The 15,127-nt window shown below is 37.5% G+C and overlaps 1 protein-coding gene across 1 annotated transcript in view; it reads left to right on the top strand.

Moving 5' to 3' along the window:
• Positions 1–15,127, top strand: part of RASA2 (RAS p21 protein activator 2) — a 42,721-nt gene that overhangs the window by 21,380 nt on the left and 6,214 nt on the right. Inside the window, exons 7-17 of the mRNA XM_054385709.1 lie at positions 1,449–1,521; positions 2,908–2,984; positions 6,137–6,235; positions 8,001–8,157; positions 9,400–9,548; positions 10,802–10,916; positions 11,359–11,433; positions 12,076–12,199; positions 13,505–13,611; positions 14,819–14,905; positions 14,987–15,064. Of these exons, the coding sequence (XP_054241684.1) occupies positions 1,449–1,521; positions 2,908–2,984; positions 6,137–6,235; positions 8,001–8,157; positions 9,400–9,548; positions 10,802–10,916; positions 11,359–11,433; positions 12,076–12,199; positions 13,505–13,611; positions 14,819–14,905; positions 14,987–15,064 (1,141 nt within the window). The remainder of the gene's footprint in view (positions 1–1,448; positions 1,522–2,907; positions 2,985–6,136; positions 6,236–8,000; positions 8,158–9,399; positions 9,549–10,801; positions 10,917–11,358; positions 11,434–12,075; positions 12,200–13,504; positions 13,612–14,818; positions 14,906–14,986; positions 15,065–15,127) is intronic.

Genomic DNA, 15,127 nt, shown 5'->3' on the forward strand with positions numbered 1-15,127 from the left:
TTCTGGTGAGACCTTTCTAATGCCAGCACCTTCAGGATTCAAAGTCCCCACAGTTTAAATGTACTGTTTTTTTGGGGGTTTTTTTGGCTTGGTTATCCTGAGTAACCGTTGAGGTTTTTCAGTTAAGAAAAATCCCATATCTTGTGTATTCACTACCTATAGGTCCTTGCCCATTAGCACCTAGCTTTCAGTTGTTTCTTTTTTGCAACATCAAATCTAAGTCCATCTGCTTTCTTCAGTACTGAAGAATTGCTGCTGTGAGCATAGTACAAGAATGTCTTCTAGTAAATTGGTGTGTTTTTATTTAAAGGCTTTGGAAGGATTGTCCCTAAGTAAGGTCTGAGTGAATGGAGCTTTTTTTTTTTTCTTTCTTGGTGTTGTGTGGTCACGTTTTTTTAGGGTTGTGTTCGGGGGTTTTTTTGGTGGGTGGATGTATGGTTTGGTTGTTTGTTTTGTTGGGTTTTGTTGTTTTGGTTTGGTTTGTTTTTTTTTTTTTAAGAAAACTAGGGAGGTTTGACCATTATACCTAGGAAGCATTGTCAAAGAAGGTAAATTGACATATATTTCATGTTTGAGCCCTGTGATACAGGTAGAAGTGGGTGAATGTTGGTTCTGCCAAGTATTTACCATGTTGGTTTGAGAGTGTGTGTGTGTGTGTATATAATCTGACAAAAATTCATGGTTAAAATTTTCCAGTCTCGTGTGTGACTCATGTGACCAGCACCTGAAAACAATGAGTTGATGTCTAGAACAATTTTTTTCCTTCCTCATCTGTGTTTCCCTCAAATTTTAAAATTACTTCTTTTAGAAAGCATTTTTATCCTACCATAGTCCTTTGTTAACTAAATAAGACTGTATTCTTTTATAAAATGTGTAAAATTAAGAAAGAAAAAAAACAACTAGGTAAACCACAAGGGAGTTAGGGAGCAATTGTTTTATTTGACCCTGTGCTGTTTCACATCTGGCTTTAGCAGTGATTCCTTCCAAAGAAAGCATTCTGTGGCTTGTTGCAAGGCTCCATCTGTGAAGATATAGTGGGTATTTCCCAACAAAAGAGCTAGGGAAAACAAGAAATTGGCTGTTGAACAAGACAAGGAAAACTTAACCTGCAAGCAGTGATAGTAAACTGTCTGCAGAGTCAAGTTTGATGCTTTAGAAATTCTTGTTGCATTTTACTTGATATATGTAAAATATACTCATTTGTGAATGGAAATAGAAACTAAGGGCTGGACAGATACACAATTAAATAACTAGATACAGCACTTTAAACTTGAAGCTATATTGTGAAAATTAACTCAGTATTTTCTTTATTGATCGAAGTAATCTCTATGACAAACTAAATGACAAACTGTTTTAATGTCTATGCTTGGGTCCTTCTTGACAATAGAATGTCTTTATAATTGTGTGTTTAAGTTGTCTATGGTAAAAATTTTACCACATTGGAACAGGAATGACCAAAAGAAGACCAAAGTAAAGAAGAAAACAAGCAATCCGCACTTTAATGAAACATTTTATTTTGAGGTAACTTTTTGTGTGGTATTCTGTCTGTCTATTTTATGCAACCCTTCAAATGTTTTTAAGCAAGCTGCATAGCAATACCTAACACAGAAAGCTCTCTTCAAGCAAGTTGAAGAGCTTTTAACTCTCAAATACAAGCCTCTCAAATATAAGTGATTGACAGAATTAAATTTCTGGGGGCTGCCAGACAGTAACGTTTCCCTTCAATTGCTGTGTGAAAAATTACTCCCTCATAAACACATACATGTAGGTACTTCATTATCTTGAATAATTTTATATAGCCTCTGTTGCCATCAGGAGTCTGAGAGATCTTTAACCTATCCTGTGGAATTCAAATTAATTGTGGGGTTTTGTTTTTGTTTCTTTTTTTTCAAGAACATTGAGCTAAAAATCTCCAACTTAATTCTTTAATAAAACAATGTAGTGGTTATACCTGATAAAAGGCTAATTTTATTATTTTGTTTTTTGGAAATTAACTTTTTTATTATTTAGGATTTGATTTCAATCCTATGAGTTACCCTACAATAACCAAATGATGATGAGTTTGACATTTCATCTGATTTGTCTCTGTACTAGAAACTACATTTACATGTAAGCATACTATGTTCAGCTCAGAGTTGCAAGTAGTACAACTATTAGATTTGGCTCAAATGTATTATAATTTACTCTGTTTATGTAAGCCCTGGTCCTGCTGTGGGACTTCAGTGAGAAATTGTTCAGTCCTTAAGTACACAGTATGAACATATGGCATGGGTTTCACCTGACCTGCTCAAGATGCTGAGTGTAATTTCTTAGGAAGTAAGATAGTAGGATGAAAATGTGATCCAAACCACTCTGATAACTTTATGACTTATAATTTATTTGAGTTAAACTGAGAAAGCAATCAGTCAAGAAATGAGGAAAATTAAAGTAAGGGCTTATAATTGTACTATAACTAGGCAAGGAGAGTGGACTTCTTATATGTTTTGTTTAAAATCTCGGAATTAATTTCAGTTCTTCTTTGGGACTCATGCTGAATCCAAGGAAATTCTTGCTATTTCATGTCATACTTCCTTCTTGTTTTGGGTTTGTGGTTTGTTTTTTTTTTTGGGGGGGGGCGGGGGGAGGGGTGGTGGTTGGTTTGTTTTTGTTGGGTTGTTCTGTTTGTTTTGTTTTTTCTAATAGATCTATAGTATAGTTTGCTTCATACCCGCTAGCCCTAATTAGTCTATACCATGAACCCTTCTTGACCCATTTTTCACCTGCTCTCTGTCAGAAGGCAGTTTGGTGAATTCAAAGTTTTCCTTTTTAAAAGGAAGATTAGCTATTTACCAGTGTTAAAGAGGCAATATTTTTAACATTCATAACACAACGGTAAAAAATATGTTAATAGGAGGAATTTGCTTGCAGGTTACCAGGTCCAGCAGTTACACCAAAAAGTCCCAGTTTCAGGTAGAAGAAGAAGATATTGAGAAACTAGAAGTCAGGTAAGTTATGTAGATTCAAAGGCAATTTATCATTAATAAATTACAATATTTTATAATCAAAGCAAAGAACTATTTTAGTGTAACTCCAGAGTTACACTAAACGATCCTTCCAACATGTAACATTACTCCATTTCTTTAGTATCTTTCTTACTGAAGACAAGGGGATTTATTTTTAAGTAATCAGCGGCAAATTGTATCTAGCAGTCTAAACTTGTTTCCTGTACCTGTGAGAAAAGAGGTGTGAGGACCTCCTATCAATATGTATTAGTTCCATTATCAATATTCTGCCCAAACTTGTATTGAAGGATATAAATTGAAGGGTATATTCAGAGACTGGTCAACGGAGTTCCTTGGAGGCAGTCCTGAAGGGCCAAGAAGTCCAGGAAGGCTGGACGCTGTTCAAGAAAGAAGTCCTAAAGGCTTGGGAACAGACTGCCAAAAGCTGAGTCAGCGTGGAAGAAGGGGCCTGATTGAACAGAGGTCTGGTTGCTGCTTAGGGAGAAAAGGAGAATTAGTGGTCATTGGAAGAAGGGCCAGGCCATTTAGGAGGGCTACAATGTTGTCATGAGGCTGTACAGGGAGAATGTTAGAAGGGCCAGAGCCCAACTGGAAATTAATTTGGCTTCAGCTGTTAGAGAGAACAGCACAAATCATTAGCAACAGGTGGAGGACTGAGGAGAACAAAGCCCCCATAGTCCAAGGGGAGATGGCTAGTGACCTGCTACACTACTTAGACACACAGAAGTCTAAGGGGATGCATAGCAAACACCTGAGGGTACAGAGGCAGCCGGTGGAAGTGCTCACCAAGCCACTTTCCATCATTTACCAGCAGTCCTGACTAACTGAGGAGGTCCCAGCTATATGGAGTTTGGCAAATGTGATGTCCATCTGCAAGAAGGTCTGGAAGGAGGACATGGGGAACTGCAGACCTGTCTGTCTGACTTGAGTGCCAGGGAAGGTCATGGAGCAGATCATCTTGAGTGCCATTATGCAGCATGTGCAGGACAACCATGTGATCTGGTCCAGTCACCAAGGGTTCATGAAAGGCAGGTCCTGCTTAAGGAACCTGATCTCTTTCTTTGACAGGGACCCACTTAATGGATGAGGGAAAGGCTGTGGATGTTGTTTACCTGGACTTTAGTAAAGTATTTGGCATTGTCTCCTACAGCATTATCCTGGAGAAACTGGCTACTCATGGCTTGGATGTGTGGACACTTCCCTGGGTAAAAAACTGGCTGGATGGTCAAGCCCAAAGAGTGGTGGTGAATGGAGTTAAATCCAGTCACAAGTGGTGTTCCCTAGGGCTCAGTTTTGGGGCCAGTTCTCTTTAATATCTCTTTATCAGTTATCTGGATAAGGGGATTGAATGCAGATTCAGTAAGTTTGCATATGACGCCCACTTGGGTGGGAGTGTTGATCTGCTTGAGAATAAGAAGGGATCTGGACAGGCTGTGAGTCTGTGGATCAAGGCCAATGGGATGAAATTCAACAAGGCCCAAGTGCCAGATCCTGTGCTTGAGTCACAACAACCCTATGATGGCTCCAGGCTGGGTGCAGAGTGGCTGGAAAGCTGCCTGGCAGAAAAAGACTGGGGGTTGTTGATCGACGGTGGCTGAACATGAGCCAATGTATGCCCAGGTGGCCAAGAAGGCTGACAGCATCCTGGCCTGGATCGGGAATAGTTTGGCCAGCAGGAGTAGGGAAGTGCCCCTCTACTCGGCATTGGTGAGGCCACGTCTTGAGTACTGGGTTCGGTTTTGGGCCCCTCGCTACAAGAAGGATGCTGAGGTGCTGAAACAGGTCCACAGAAGGGCAACAAAGCTGGTGAAGGGTCTGGAGAACAGGTCTGGTGAAGAGCAGCTGAGGGAACTGGGGTTGTTTAGTCTGGAGAAGAGAAGGCTGAGGGGAGACCTTCTTGCTCTCTACATCTCCCTGAAAGAGGAGGTCAGAGTGAAGTGGGGGTCAGTGTCTTCTCCTGAGTAACAAGTGATAGGATGAGAGGAAATGGTTTAGGTTGGACATTAGAAGAAACTTCTTCCCCAAAGGGCTTCTCAAACCCCGGAACAGGCTGTCCAGGGAGGTGGTTGAATCCCCATCTCATCGGGTGTTTAAAAGAGGTGGAGATGTGGTGCTGAGTGACACAGAGAACATAAATGCACCATTTAGATGAGGTTCTTACAATTTCACATTGCTTCTTAGAGGAGTATTTGTGTTGCATCATTTCCTTACAAATGTGAAGAGTACTTCTAAAGTACATTCATTCTACTTTTTGCTCATATATCATTAGAATAGGTTTGTCCATATTTATACTATCTAGGTAGAACAGTTGAGAGCCCCTCTGCTCAGTTACTTTTCCTTATTGTGCTCATGCTCATACATGCACCAGGTTTGCTGAATGACAAAGTCTTCAAGACTACCATATGTTAGCCTTGAAGAAAGAGTTTAGTGGTTAGTTTTAATAGCCATTATAGACCTAACCTGATGTGTGCATTTTTAACTATGACCTTCACGAGTATATTCATTAGAGTTGTATATGTCATTATAGATGCAAATGTATTTGGAAAAATAGTCCTGTCCCAACAAATCTAGTTGATTTTTTTTTTGTTTGTTTGTATGTTTTGTTTTGTTTTTAACTGCTGTCTATCAGAAATGTCAGAGAGGTAAGAAGTAACAGAAAAAATCCAAGGTGCATGTCTGGACTCTGTGATTCCTTTTGAGGTTGTAAGCATACAAACTGCAGCTTGGAAAAAGAAGTGCATGTGCTGGTGTAGCATTGCAGTGTGCCAAATTCTAGCTCTTGAACAGAGATGGTTAAATACATTGGTTGGAAAGTTCGCTTGAGTTACCTGAGAAGAAATATTCACAGTTTTGGGTACAAGAGACTGCTCAGAAAACTTACATGTTGCCAATATCACTCTTGTCTACTGATGCAAAGTCTCAAAGTCTAACCTCCACTGTTTGTTTCTTTATCTGTTCTTTGTGGGTTAATACACCACTTGTTCGGCTCTTCTTGATTTAATCAGAGTGAAATGAGAATTCTAACATCTTTTGCCCGCATGTGTGTGGATTAGTGCTGTAAATCAGTTACTCTTAACTTGAAGATTTTTATTTCTGAGAGGAAAAAGGAAAAAAAGCAGTGTTCTTATTTTCAGGGTTGACCTGTGGAATAATGGAAATTTGATACAAGACGTCTTTCTAGGAGAAATTAAAGTTCCTGTCAAGGTGTTACGAAATGATTCCTTTCAAGCATGGTAAGAAATAATGGCTCCAGTGAATCTGCTCTTACCTTGCAAGTCTTGTCCTGTCTTCCTCTTCTAGTCTAGGTAAAATGTCTTTCCAAAGAGTTTCCCTACTTAATAAATTTACCTTTCCAAATGGTATGGTTAGCTCTTCCCGCAGTCTGCCCACTTCTACCAACTACTTCATGTGTTTCTGGGGAAAGTGCAGAGAGTACAGAGAGAAAACTGTCTTTCAGTCAGTTTGGTGGATCGTAATGATCTGTGTGTGCTTTTCAGCCTAACCAGTAGACCTGGAACTTCTCAGAATGGCACCAGTTGTAACTAAATCCCTAAGGTAGATTTCCACAATGACAAAGAGTTTATTTTGTAACAATCATTAAGCAAGGCTGCTTTTTTACCTTGGGGAGGTTTGGGAATGGATAGATGATGGGAGAGCAATGGCTATCATCTATCTTGACTTCAGCAAGGCTTTGGATACCATCTCCCATAACATCCTCCTAGGTAAACTCAAGAAAAGTGGGTTAGGTGATTGGACTGTGAGGTGGATTGGTAACTGGCTGAACAGAGTGCTTGTCAGGCTGTGCTGCCAACCAGCAAGATCTGGACAGGCTGGAGAGCTGGGTGAAGGAGAACCTCGTGAAGTTCAACAAGGACAAGTGCAAAGTCCTGCATCTGGGGACAAATAACACCAGGCACCAATACAGACTAGGGATCATCTTGATGGAAAGCAGCTCCATGGAGAAAAACCTTGGAGTCCTAGTGGACAGCAAGTTATCCATGGGACAGCAGTGTGCTCTTGTGGCTAAGAGGGCAAATGGCATCCTGGGGTGCATCAAGAGTTTTCCTTTCCCTCTACTCTGCCCTGGTGAGACCACACCTGGAATACTGTGTCCAGGTTTGGGCTCCCCAATTCAAGAGAGACAATGATCTGCTGGAGAGAGTCCATCGAAGAGCTATGAGGATGACTGGGGGGCTTGAACATCTCTTCTGAGAAGAAAGACTGAGAGGATTGGGTCTTTTTAGACTTGAGAATAGAAGGCTGAGAGGCAATCTTATGAATGTCAATAAATACCTGAGAGATGGGTGTCAAGATGAAGGTGCCAGTCTCTTTTTAGTGGTACATAGTGATAGGATGAGGAACAGTGGGTACAAGCTAGAACACAGGAGGTTCCATCTCACCAATCTCACCATGAGGAATAACTTGGTTATGGCAAGCATGACTGAGCCCTGGAGCAGACTGCTCAGAGAGATTGTGGAGGACTTCTCTAAGGACTTAATTTTGGGGTTTTTATTTATTTATTGAGAGTAGGGGAAAAATCAATTCCCCCCCCCCCTCTAATCTTAGGTTTCTCAGGAATCCAGCCTGCTTATACTGTGTGTTTTTCCTGGTTCGGACTAGACCATGTGAATTCTTGACACTAGCTGTTCTATCTGCAATGTCCAACAACCTGAGTATAACCTAGATGTAAAATGAGGAGGTCCAACATAATTTCTAACTGTTCCTGCTGTCCCTGTTGAGACACAAGAAATGTATCCTATTTCACTGTTTGCAAAGATAGGTGAAAATAAAGATGTTTCACTGTGAGCTAAGGGGGCATCAAATTCTGCTCCTTTGATTTTCCTTTTGCACATCAAGGGGTTTTTATGTGGCTTTTATTGCCAGTTTTCAGACTCCATGTATGTCTTCTGAAATAATGTGATAGTTTGCTTTATTGTAGAATTAGTCAAATTGATGAAATGGGAATCTAATATTTTTAAATTGCCCTATTGTTTTCAGGTACTTACTGCAACCAAGAGAAAATGGGAACAAGTCTTCTAAAACCGATGATTTGGGATCACTTAGGTTAAATATCTGTTACACTGAAGACTGTGTACTTCCGTCTGAATACTATGCTTCCCTAAGAAACTTGCTGCTAAAATCATCAGATGTTCAGGTGCTTTAATTTAAAAATTCTTTTAAAATGAAAACTTTAAATGAATTATGCAGTCCTGTATGAGACAATGTGAATTATGAAGCTCTGTGATTCAGAGAGAAATGACGTAGACCATTAAGGTTCCTTCAAACCATTCTATGATTCTATGCGTATCTAGAGAATTTTTTTGTCCCTTTTCATGAGTTACTTGTGTCACAAGCAGCTGAGCGGCTTGTAGAAAATTTACTACTTCAGCAAACTACCAACATTTTAATGCTATTTTAGAAGAATGAGCAGAGAGAATGAAGTTAATGTGCTGTGTGACTGAAAGATAAAATACCTTTATCTCATTGGTTACTTCTATTAACTTTGTGTTTTCCCACTGACTGCTGTTGGCCTCCTGGATTTAGTGGTTTCCCAGGGACATTGATCCATTATTGGCACTGAAGGGGCAGATAATCACCTTTAGCAGAAATGATCTGCTTCAAAATTGATTTCTAATTCCACTTGTTATGTTTTCCCCAGTAGTTTTATTACCATGACTGGGTTTCTCATGGGGACCTGGTGACAGAAGAAAGTGTGATAGATGATTAGCATAAGTGTGAGACAGGAATCAAATTAGAGTAACTAGGGTTTTTTTATCCCTATTTATGGCCTTTCTTTACCTCAGTGTCAGTGAAGTGCTGACAGAGGATAAGGTAAAGAGGAGGCAGATTGTGCCTAAAATTTTTTGCTAGCCCATTTTAAAATCTAATTCATTGGGAATTCAGGGAGAGTAGAGTATGTATAGCTAGTGGCAGTCAGCAGCTGTCTTTTTTTACTTAACTTCATCAGGTTTTGTATTGGAATTCCCAACTGAAATGGCTACAGACACTTTAGAAGTGTGAGAACTGTCTTTTCATGTGCTGTAATTGTAGTTGTAAAAGTCTTAAAACTACATAAGACATTATAGTAAAGCAATTGCTTACTGTCTCTTTCTTGGACTTGCTACAAAGCCATACTCTAAACCTTTTAGGGAAAATGAGAAGGATGAGTAGATTCTGAATTTAATTAGATTAGATAATTTAATTACAGATTAGATAATACCAGTTTTCAAAGTATTTCCACAGAATGGAGGCTTTTAATTGCTATGTTGTACAGCAAATGTTGAAACTTTCTATTAAGCCATGTCTGTAGTCTTGTTAGATTTGAGATGAACTTTGCTAAATACATCAAGAACATTTAACTACTTCCCTCATGATTTCATATTTTGCTTTCTCACAGCCAATTTCTGCATCTGCTGCTTACATACTGATTGAAGTTTGTCGAGACAAATACGATGCCGTTCTGCCTCTTGTACGATTGTTGCTACACCACCATAAGCTAGTTCCATTTGTTGCTGCAGTGGCAGAACTAGATCTGAAGGACACCCAGTATGTATTTCATGTTTAGTGATGTCATGCCTGTTTAAAGTATTCTTAGAGTAAGCATGTCAAATTTCTTTCTCCATGTAAAACTGACTAAATACATTGATCTTTTAATGCTAGTTTATAAAAACATTCATTAAAGTCAAATTAAAGCTGGGAGTCAGAGATAATGATTGTGTGCTGGTGGTAAAATTTTCTTGAAGCTGGTATACAGCTAAATTTAACAAGCTAGAAGTCTAGAGTTGTCTCCACAAATGCATAGTTTTTATTTTAAAATGTCATAACTTGAAAAGATCAAACTGTACTGCTAAATAGGCTAGTACTTAATTTATTTATTTTTAATTGCCGAGAGTCTTATCCTGTTTCCTTTAGTACATGGCTTAAATAAGGGGGGCTCTCTTTCTGGAAGTAAGTACGCACTCTTCTGCATGCCTTGAAAGTAGCAAGCACAGGAGTTCTTTTAGGCAGCAGCACATGGCCTGTGAATTTGTTTAGGGGAGAACTGAAGTAGACCTGAGTAATGGCTCCTGAGGTGCCAAACCATGTCCTATGGAGGTGTGGAAGGGATTTTGTCACCCCAGCCTCCTTCATTTCAAAGCTGACTTACTCCTGATTTAAATAAGGTGTGACAATTTAACAGTGTGGAAAGAGGTGACTCACGCAAAATCACATACTCTTTCCGTTATAAGTAGACTGTAACAAAGAAAAATTAAACTGAATCTCTCAGATTAGAAAGATTTCCTTTGCAGAGCTGGTGCTTAGTTTTCTTCAACGGCTATAATGAATAAAAAGTGTAACCCTAAATTAAATATGTTTTTGGTTAAAGTGTCTGAATTTATCAGTAATGTAGCATATGCTATTTATCATTACTCTTAAGATTTTTTTTTTTTCCACCAAAGCTGGAGGAAGAATTGTATATCTATGAGGTGCAAGTCATTATTTTGGAATTTTCTCCACTTGTTCTTTCTCATATTCAACACAGGTTAACTTGCACTCTCTACAATCTCTTAGGTTTTTCCTTATGGTTTTATTTATGTTCCTGGGTTGGGCAATAGCTGTAATAATATTCTTGTTTTTCCTCTTCCTATTTCCGAGTGCTAATGGTAGCTGGTGTATGTAGGTTCTGGAATTCCTGAGTGACATATATGCAAAAAATGTTTTAAAATTTTTAATTCTTTAACAGAAAGATAAAATATTAATCGGGTTTTGTAACCAAGCTTGCTTTTTTTTCCCCTGTTCAAATAAAAATTTTCTTACAGAGAAGCAAACACAGTCTTCAGAGGCAACTCATTAGCAACTCGATGTGTGGATGAAATGATGAAAATAGTTGGGAAGCACTACCTAAAGGTTACTTTGAAACCTGTTATTGATGAGGTAGGCTGTCCTACTGAACGTCTTTTCAGGACACTTAGACCACTGGTGTATTCTGTCTCTTCAGAAGGAATTCTTGCAGGTCCTTGTGTGGTGGTAGTCGCTCAAGTGGGGGAATTCCAGAGGAAGTTAAAGAGTAGTACTTGGTGAACTTTAGTAAGAGGAGCTGCTTTTTATCAATTATGTTCTAGATGCTTGAAAATATACAGTCAGTAACAGTTCCAGCCTGTAAAACACTGTAGAATTTTCCCACGAGATGCTTCATGTAATTGATCCATATAAAAGGCATACACAAAAGTTAGAATGATTATTGCATGCTATTGTGCCTGGTTGGAACCTGTTTAAAGTCTTATCCGTAAATCTAGGATGGAATCTGGTTTTCAGTAGGTGCATTTCTGTGATTTCTGTCTGAGAAATTGAACTCCTATGGTTTTGTTTGTTTCAGATATGTGAGTCTCCTAAACCCTGTGAAATAGATCCCATCAAATTAAGAGAAGGGGATAATGTAGAAATCAATATGGTGAGTTTCCTAATCTGTTTCTTCTAATCTAAACTTACTCAAAATCTAAGAGAAAAGTATTTGTAAAGGCAGATCTGTGTAATGGAAAATAAGTAACTTAACAGTAGCAGTATAATCCTCTGAGCATTTGTTTAATGTTGTGATTCCTTATGTTCCTTCTGTACTCAGCATCTAGATGATGAAGTGCCAGATTAGGACTGCTGTAAAACTTTTCATTGAAGTTTTGTTTGCCACCTGCCTGTTACTATAGGGTGACATTTAAGGCTGTAGTTACTGCACCAAACTAAATTAACATTCCCTAGGTATGCATGGGAAGTGCTCCTTCCTTGTAATATGTTGTCAGACTAGAAAAGTGGGGTTTAATAGTTGTATATTGCTCAGCACTGCCTATATACTTTAATGTACGACCTGTCTTTTAACACTGGTAATTCCAGATAAATATTATGAGACTTTCAAAATATGAACTGGACCAAAGTACATAAGTGAATAGTCAGGATGTTGGGGTTTTTGTTTGTGGTGGTTTTTGTTTTGTTTGTTTGTTTTTAAGAAACAAATTGTAGTGTTATGTTTGTGTTCAGGGAAAAAACACAGAAATGCATATGTTTGTGGTCTGAAAAAATACCTTTTTTTTTATAATTGCAGGAAAATCTACGCTATTATGTAGACAAAGTATTCCGTGAAATTGTGCGGTCAAGTATAAGTTGTCCTACCCTAATGTGTGATGTTTTTTATTCTTTGAGACATCTGGCTGCCAAAAGATTTCCAAGTAAGTGTTCTCTAAAAACTTTTGAAAATAGTTTTCAGAGTAAAATACAACTTCTACAGTTACCTTATGGGAATTACTGAAATTCTTGCCTTATTCAAAGCTGTGCCCTGAAGTGCTTTACCATGACAGTCAGGTGTTTGTTTTTCTGTCAATACTTAAGTTATAGTAAAGTCTTGTGATCTATCAGCAAGAATTTTGATGTGGGGCTTTTTGGTATGAAATGTGGCAGGTCAGAAACACTGCAAGGCAGCAGCAAATGAGAAGTCATCAACAAAAATGTGAGGTAATAAAAGTAATACGAAAGTGATTTAGTTGAAAGATACATGAAATTTTGAAGAGCTGATCTGTTGCTTCCAAAGAGGCAAGATGTAAACTTAAATAAATTAGATATTTATATCTTAACCACTTGAGCTGCAACTGTGTTAATTGTGGCACATAACTTACATGAAGTTAGCTTTAATAGTACCAAGTTTTGAGGAAGTGGAAAATGTAAAATATTTAATGTGCTTGTAATGGGACCACTATCAGAACAATTTTACTCTCTCAGAGTGCTTTTAATATAGGAATAATGTGGCTTTGAAATATTATTACACTTCAGTCAATTAAAATATTAAATGCCATACAATAAGCTACAAATGAAGAGTATTCTCATAATCTGGAACCCTTATCTGATTCCTGTTTGTTACTGGAACTGACACCATAATTTCCTCTGGTTAAGACAGTCCTTTCAGCATACCAAACTTGTGATCCCACCGTATTTTCCAGTATAAATTTGTAAATATACCCAAAATATTAAATAAAATCCTCATTTACAGCACATCAAAATAAAATAATACCATTAGATTCATGATGCAGCTCTGGATTGAAGTTGCTCAGAAGTGTTGACTGCATTTGCTATGCAGCATCGATGTATTGGATTTTATCAATGATTATCCCTGGTGTTTAACAGCAGCTGCCACAGTGTTTTCTCTTTTGGTGCAACATACATGAAGCCATAACTAATCAACACTGTGTATGCAAATGTTTTCAATAATCTCATCATTCCTAGTAATGTAGCTGATGAGTCAGTTTTATGGGATCAGAACTTCTTTGCAGAGAAATAAACTCTCCATTTTAAGTAGCACATTTCTTGCCATAATCATCTTTCTCATTTCATGCACTTCATTGATTTTTTGTTTTTCCTATTCTGTTTTAAAATATAAATGTCTGCTCTGATGTTACCTTCTTAAGGATTCTTACGTTGACTGTCTTCTCTATTTCCTATTAAGTTTAGTGCATGTTACATTTCATGGTTTTTCTCTGCAGATGACCCACATGTACAGTATTCTGCAGTGAGCAGCTTTGTGTTTCTTCGTTTCTTTGCTGTAGCCGTAGTCTCACCTCATACTTTTCATTTACGACCTCACCATCCAGTAAGTTTTGTGAAGCTTTGTTCTGGTTTATTCATAACTGTCTAATCTGTTTTTCTGGGAAGGCATATGTTACCTTCAGTGGTTCTGTGACTGGGAAATAACTTACTGACCATCGCTAGGTTAAGTTCCACTTCTATTGAGTTTACAATTTTATAACTCACCAAAGAATCCAAGACATTTACAGTTCTTTAAGCATCCCGTTCTCAATGAGGTGTTCTCAAATGATGTGGAAGACCTAGTGATATTAAAGATGCTTTGCCCTTTTTGGGGAATGTGCTTTTTTGTCAACACAGCAACACAACATAGTTCTTTAAGGTATATGCCTAGGCTGTATTGGCTCCTTCTACTCTGAATGTTAAATATCCAGATGTCACTTTTACTTTTAAAAAATTACGTACATTTGTGTCTTAAGCAGGAGTTGTAAGATTATCCAATAATTGATCTGCTTATTTATTCTGGACTTCAGCAGCTGCAGTGGGTGGCTGAATCTTCCATTGTCAGTTTTAAAAAAGTCAAGTAGATATGCATTAAAAAGAAAATCTCAGAGACAGGAATATAGTGATAAAAAAAATAAAATACTACATTCTTTTCATGTAAACCGCAGAATAGGTATCTTCTGCTCCAGAGGTGTGGGGTTTTTTTTAGCTTATTTTATTTACTTAAATGTGTTGTGCTTTCAAGAAAAGAAAAATCTGTGTAGTCAAATTCATTCCTTTGTCATTATGAAGATTACAAGATTTTTAAACTTGAGGGTTAAACATCAAGTCCCCTTTCAGCAATATAATCCTGTACTAAAATACAAGCACTGAGGTAGCAAGCAAGTTAGAAAAAAGCCTGAAAGACAAAAGCTTTAAGTTCACTTTGTATTATGAAAATTCCTATCATTTGTCCAGCAGTAGTTCAGTTTATTTAATGTTAAGTTTTGAATAGTTCAGAATTACTACATGTGTAGTAACAATTACAGGACTTGAGGAGTTGAATATGTTTTGTAGGTTAAAGTATTTTTTTCCAGGTTCTCAAAGAACGGGTGCTAATAGAAGACAATACTGTATATTAATTTCTTTGTGTGAAGAAAAGGAATTAAAGATTTGTCAGACTTACTACATCATGTAATCTAATAACTTTGTTGATATTTTAATTTCAAATTCAAAATTTTATCTAGAATTGTGACAAAATATAATTTCTGAATGTTTTTTCTTTATTTTAGGATGCACAGACTTCTAGAACATTAACTCTTATATCAAAAGCCATCCAGACTTTGGGGAGTTGGGGAAGTTTGACCAAAAGCAAACTTGTAAGGATACTAAAATTCGTTCTTATTTCATAGACAACATTGTTTGAAAGTATATTTATGTTGATATACTTCTTCTTTCAGTCAAGTTTCAAGGAGACATTTATGTGTGAGTTCTTCAAAACATTTCAAGAGGAAAAATTTACTGAATCTGTTAAAAAGGTATCTTTCAATTAGATTATTATTTTTTAATGGTTGATGTATATGATCAGTCATAATATATGG

Source organism: Indicator indicator, chromosome 13 (genome assembly GCF_027791375.1).
Source record: "Indicator indicator isolate 239-I01 chromosome 13, UM_Iind_1.1, whole genome shotgun sequence".
In the NCBI taxonomy this organism is placed as follows: domain Eukaryota; kingdom Metazoa; phylum Chordata; class Aves; order Piciformes; family Indicatoridae; genus Indicator; species Indicator indicator.